Genomic DNA, 6,120 nt, shown 5'->3' with positions numbered 1-6,120 from the left:
GTTTATTTTAATTTTGTAGAAATTTTGGGAAAAGAAAACTTTTAATAAAAAAAAATATAACTTTGAGAATATAGTTCGTTGGGAAACATGAGATAAAATAATGCATACATACAAATTGCTACCAAATGAAAGAAGAAACATGACTACATTTGCACTCCAACGATTGTTTCTCTCATATATCAATTCTTATCATCTTCGAAAACGAAAGGTTCGATTGCTTCAGTTTCTTAATCTTACAACAATAAAACGTCGTGAGGTTAATAAACTCAAATAGATATTTTTGTACATATCATATATTAGTAACTTAGTATATAACAATAGAACGATTCATAATCGTCATTCTATATTATCTCTAACAAATCTTTTGTCCTTGCACCACCATACATATTATACATATGTCTTTATCAGCATTGTTTAATTTTTATGTACAAAATTGTATTTTTGATTAGTATGTAGTATTAGATTATCATATAAAAAGATTATGCATTATAAAATATAGTTACCAACATCTTAAGTTAGGGATGTTACGTTTAAAGTTTTATATGGGTGAAAGGGTGAGACAGTGGTATGATACATATATATACATATGCATTTTCAGCTAACGATAACGTAAAGTTAACGTTAAAGTGGTAGTATATATGTTTACAAAAAAAATATTAGTAGTACTAGTGTGTTTAAAAAATTGTTTTTCCAAATAGTAAAAACACTAGAGCCTAATTAGTATGTGCTTAACTAGCTACTAACCAATTAGAATAGGGTTCCGAATGATAATCTGATCCGGGTGTGAAGCGACGACCCTAATTGCATATTACCACTGAATGATAAAACGATTAGTTTGTGATGTGATTCAGTGTTGTTAGCAAGCGCCTAAGACCATCAATATGAAATGATGGTCTTAGTCCTTGTATTGTACAAACATAGTTTAAACATATGAAGTGATGCAAGTGTCATTTATGAGAGTATACTCTCAATATCTTCCATTATACATTCTAGTTATTAAAATTTTAATAATTACAAATATAGTTATATCAATTTTGAATTTCAACAAAATCATGATTTTATTTTTGACGGAAAAGCATGATTGACGAGAAAACGTGAAACCAAAGTTTTGGTAGAAAACGCGAAACCACGTTTTAGAAGAAAAGTGCCGAATCACGTTTTTGGCGAGAAACGCGGAATCACGTTTTTGGCAGAATCATGATTTGGATTTGGTAAATTAAATTAGAGTCATGTTACTACTACTAGTAAGTAACTTGCTAGCATGGTAAAAAAAATAAAACAGTATTTGAGCATCCCAAACTCATTACTCAAGAGTGTGATATACCAAAAAGCCCAATAGCAGGGTTTAGTACCAAATTTTGTAAACTTGTGAAAAGTCTACACAAAAAACATAGAAACATCGATCTAAACTCTCTAACCTATGACAAGATTCATAGTATCATCAACTTCCCAAAATATTTGTCTTTTGTTTTGCAGAAACCATAAATATCCTAAAACCTGCAAAAGTCTCCTCAAGATTCTCAACCAACAAAATAAAAACATAAATTATAATCCTAAAGGGCATCTCATCTCTCTTACTTTCTCACTTTCTCCAACAAATTTACCATCTCATCTTCAAATTTCACTCTTACTTCTTCGGTCATTCCTCCTTCACATCCATCAAGCAACATTCTCATCTCGTCCATCTTTTTCTTCAGATAATCCACCTCCCTTGTCGCCTCTGCAACTTCAGCTTTAGTTTTCTTCTCCTCTGTTCTCTCGTTAGGATACTTGAGCCTGAACTTAACGGTCGAACTAGAAGTAAACGGGCATTTCTCTTGTGAGGATTCAAAGGCTTTTTCTCCATCAGCTACATCCAAGAATGCAACACGGGCAGACAAGTTGTTGTCCAACATATCAGTTCTTTCTTTGTCCAATGATCCAAACCTCTCGTATATTTCAATCAAATCTTCCTTTTTAGACAAACTCGAACCAGGACCAAATGTAACATATAGCTCAGCTCCTGCAAATTCCTTTTCGGTTTCTTTCTTTTTAGACTTTCCCTCTCTTTTCTTCTTCTTCTTCTTCTTTTCGGGTTTCACAGTCTCACTCTGGGTTTCTTCTTCGACATGTTTAGGTTTCTTCCGTTTTTTCTCTTTCTTGGTTGGCTCACTTGACTCTTTTTTGGTATCTTCTTTATCCGCTTCCACTTGCTTCTCTAATTCAAGTTTCTTACGTTTTTTCCCATTTTTAGTTGACTCATTTGCCTCTTTCTGAGTTTCTTCGTCTCCATCTGCTTGCTTCTTTGACTCAGACTTCTTACGTTTTCTCTCTTTCTTTGTCGACTCACTTGACTCTTTCTGGGTTTCTTCTCCTTCATCGGCTTGCTTCTTTGATTTAGACTTCTTATGTTTTCGCTCTTTCTTCATATCCCCATTCTTGTCTGTCTCATTCTCTTCTTTTCCAGTTTCCTCAATCTCCTCCTCTTGCTGCTTCACTTTACGCTTCTTATCTTTTTTCTCTTTCACCTTAGTCTCGGGATTGGGTGTCTCATACAGTTGTTCCTTTTCTCTATCTGAACTATCATAACCCCCTAAAATCTTGTGATTGGCTCCATGATGATATGTGAAGCTTCTATAGATGGTCATGAATTCTCTTACCATCTCTCTTGAGCTATTTTCTTTTGGATACTGTGTACCAAGAGCTGCTAGACGGATTAGATCTTGCATTTCCTTTGGCGTAGCTCCCAACCTCAGAAAATCGACAGCGTTACTTAGTTCCTCTGACAGTTCTTCGCGACCTAATCCATTATCAAATGATGGTTCACATGGTATATCCAACTTATCTTCTTCCACTGCCACGATGCTGCCATTAGCATCGGCCATTTGCTCTTCTACTTGGCTCTGACTTGAAATTTTAGAAGATTCAGATTCAAGTTTGCTCTTTTTACCCCCTTTCCGAGAAAAATCTGACAAGAAATCAGGCGAAAGGTACTTGCTCTTCTTCCTCTCCCTCTTTGATGATTGTGTGGCGGTCTCGCCATTTCCAGCATTATTTTCAACACTGGAAGCATCAACCATGACCTTTTTCCGCAGTGAAGCTAAGGGAGTTGAATCAATATCTATTTCCAGATCCGAAGTCTCGTTTTTCTGAGTCTCTTCTCTGTCTCCACTCCCATCATCATCCACATCCACATCCCTTTTCTTTTTCTTCCTCGAAGTTTCGCCTTTGCTACTTTCTTCCACGTGCTTGTGACTCGCATCACTCTTTCTTTTCCTCTGTGTAGAGCTGGTAATATTTTCAAGCTCACCATTAACTTGATCAGAGCGTTTTGTTTTTTTCCTACCCGACTTTGCATTTGACTTTACATCTCCATTCACTGGATCTGTCTCAAATCTTACCTTCGCAGAGGACTCATTCTCCAATATATCAGCAATACTTTTCTCCTTCCTTCTGTGGAGCAGCCTATGATCAGGAAACCCAGAACACTTCTCTAGCGATCTATGTAGAGACGACTCTTCAGGATCCAAATCTGCTGCTTCTTCTATGCTAGAACGTTTAGCACGCCATTCGAACCCATCATTAACATTCTCGTCTTCTTCTTCATCATCATCACTATTGTTTTTGTCTTCAAGTCCTGGAACTGATTGAGGCTCATGATACTCAATCAAACCATATCCTCTTTTAGACCGATAAAAGGCAGATACCTTCCTTTTCAATATCTCCAGCTCAAGCAACCCACCAAAACTAACAGTCTCTGCAAAGCATTTAACATCTTTAAGAATCTCTCCATGTTTCCCAACCAGCAAAGACGCAATCATTTCCCGTCTCAAATCATGCACCAAAACCCCTTCCTTAATCCCAGCATTGTTAACGGCACGACTATCAAACTTATCCTTCCCCTCAGCACAATCACATACCAATAAACGCTCAATGTGTCTCCCCATCTCTTCAACGGCCTCTTCCATCGCACCGAGGAAACTCCTCGAGTTACTCACCTTCGAACACTCTTTAAAACTCTCAGCAAACGGTTTCAACTGCGACGCACCACACCAAGCAAATGTCCCATCCCCGAAATAGGCCACAAGCAATTTCCCCTTCTGTTTTATCTTCAAAGCCAAATCCGAAGCATCAGATGGATCATAAATCTGACCAGGCCACCATGGATGATTCTTGATTTTACCCCACACAAAATCTCCAACACAGTACCCATGCTCTTCTTCTTCTTCATCCTCTTCCTCTTCATCACCATCTTCTTCTTCTTCGTTATCTTCCACATCTTCCTTTAATTTCAACAACGAAGAAACCCCATTCATTACACAATCTTCAACAACAACAACAGATTCCTTCAAATTTATCTCAGCCTCAACAACGCTTACCTTATCTTTCTCCTCCTCAACAACATCGTCGTCAGACTTTTTATCTCCGTTCACAGAAACCCTAACACCGTTATCTCGAAGAACACCATCATCTTGTACCGTTTTCTCACCTGAATCGTGTTCCTTACCCGATTCAATCTCCGTAGAACAACTAGCTGCTTTAAGTTTCTTCTCTTCTTCTCCGATTCCCAAAACAACTTCCATTTCCATTTTTTTTCCTCGCCGACTGTAGAATTACAAAACAAAACAAAAAAAAAATCAGAAAACGACAAAATTATTCAGAACCAAAAAAAAAAAAAAAAAAAATCCAACCTAACAACTCTATTACACTTTACACATAAACACCAACGATTTCTCCCAAAAAAAAATTCAAAAAGAATAAATTAGGTTTAAAAAATCTTACGAAAAAAACCTAGAAAAAACAAAACAACAAGAATATCTGTAAAATTGATTTAAATTTACCAGGTGTTTACAGATTCTGAGCTCTAAGCAACAACGTTCGAGCGAAATCTTCAAGAAATAACTCTCGTAAGAACAAAGAACAACACACAGATAGAGAGAGAGAGACTCAGAGAGCTCTCTGGATTTGATTTGGAGAAGACGAAACAAACGAACCCCAAAGCCTATGAATGAAAGGCGTTGAAAGTGAAACGCGGCGCAAGTTTTTTTTTGTTTTCCCCCTTCCGGAGAAATTGAAGGGTGTTTTCGTAATTTACTATATTTTTCTTTTTTTTTTACTAACTTATCTGCTTTTTTTTAGTCCCCAAGAATAAAGACAACGTTTTTTAAAAAACATTTCCCAAAATCAGCCATGTCGCTTTCACGACTATGTCGACACAGATGCGAGAGTAGAGAACTAAAGCTTACTCGCTCTTGTTATGTGCTACAGAGTCTTACGTGGCGGGGATCAGAGTAGAGAGTGAGTAACACGTGGATGTGAAGGAGCGTTGAGTTTGGATTTGGGAGACGCGTCACATGCTTTAGATGATCGACAGCTGTAATTTGCTAATATTAGACGGCTTATATTTATTACTGGCAGTAGTAGTAAGTAGTAAAAGACAGTGAGATCTTTTTGAAGTGGTATTTGAAACGACACATATATTTGCCGTTTTCCAAATATAATTTGTTTTAAACTTTTATGGATTTTGCTCGGCCCACTAAGGAGGAGGAGTATATCTCAATCTTTTCTTTTTTCTTTTTTTTTTGTGAAATTGACTTGTTATCTAAAATTTAGTGCTTGTTTGTTGATTAGTCTCTTTTATATATTTTTATCACTGATTTTATCCGTTTAAGAGAATCGACCAATTAAAGTTAATTTACGTAATGACCAGTGGTATTTTATTTGACTATGTAATTTAAGCAATGATTAGCTTTTTTCTTTTTTTCTTCATTACATTAGAATAATTTTTTTCTTCGTAAGATTCATCATTACATATATACAGTATCATCTGCTTCTATAACATCTCTATATTAGTAAAAGACAAGTACAAAATAGAACGTGGGTCGGGTCAAGAGTAAAAAAATTGGATACTTCAAAATTGGATATTAAAATGGGTTTGGATACATACATCGGGTACTTTCCATATTTAATTTTAGGATTATATTGTTTCCATAACTAATTTTATGATTTCCTAATATTTATCTAACTAAATTAATATAATATATTAAAAAAAAATATTATTCTTCTTTCACTTTTATTTGATCTTTTTTTTAATTTCTGATATTATACTAAATAATAAAAATGTTTCAAAAAATTTTAACT

The 6,120-nt window shown here is 35.6% G+C and overlaps 1 protein-coding gene across 2 annotated transcripts; it reads right to left on the bottom strand.

Moving 5' to 3' along the window:
- Positions 1-1,319: 1,319 nt before the first annotated feature.
- On the bottom strand, positions 1,320-5,038 carry LOC17877878 (trichohyalin). 2 transcript variants are annotated; one of them, XM_006283003.2, is made up of 3 exons: positions 4,821-5,038; positions 4,359-4,584; positions 1,320-4,262 (listed from the first exon to the last, which is right to left on the bottom strand). In XM_006283003.2, exons 2-3 carry the CDS (start codon positions 4,566-4,568, stop codon positions 1,575-1,577), a joined length of 2,898 nt encoding a protein of 965 aa, XP_006283065.1. In that variant the 5' UTR covers positions 4,569-4,584; positions 4,821-5,038; the 3' UTR covers positions 1,320-1,574. The 2 variants fall into 2 exon arrangements, with proteins under 2 accessions (XP_006283065.1, XP_006283066.1); XM_006283004.2 differs by having other exon boundaries at positions 1,320-4,584.
- Between the last annotated feature and the right edge of the window lie 1,082 nt (positions 5,039-6,120).

The sequence above is a fragment of the Capsella rubella genome, unplaced genomic scaffold (assembly GCF_000375325.1).
Source record: "Capsella rubella cultivar Monte Gargano unplaced genomic scaffold, Caprub1_0 scaffold_7, whole genome shotgun sequence".
NCBI lineage: Eukaryota > Viridiplantae > Streptophyta > Magnoliopsida > Brassicales > Brassicaceae > Capsella > Capsella rubella.
Note: the sequence above shows the minus strand (reverse complement) of the source record. Positions and strands in the feature narration are given on the sequence as shown.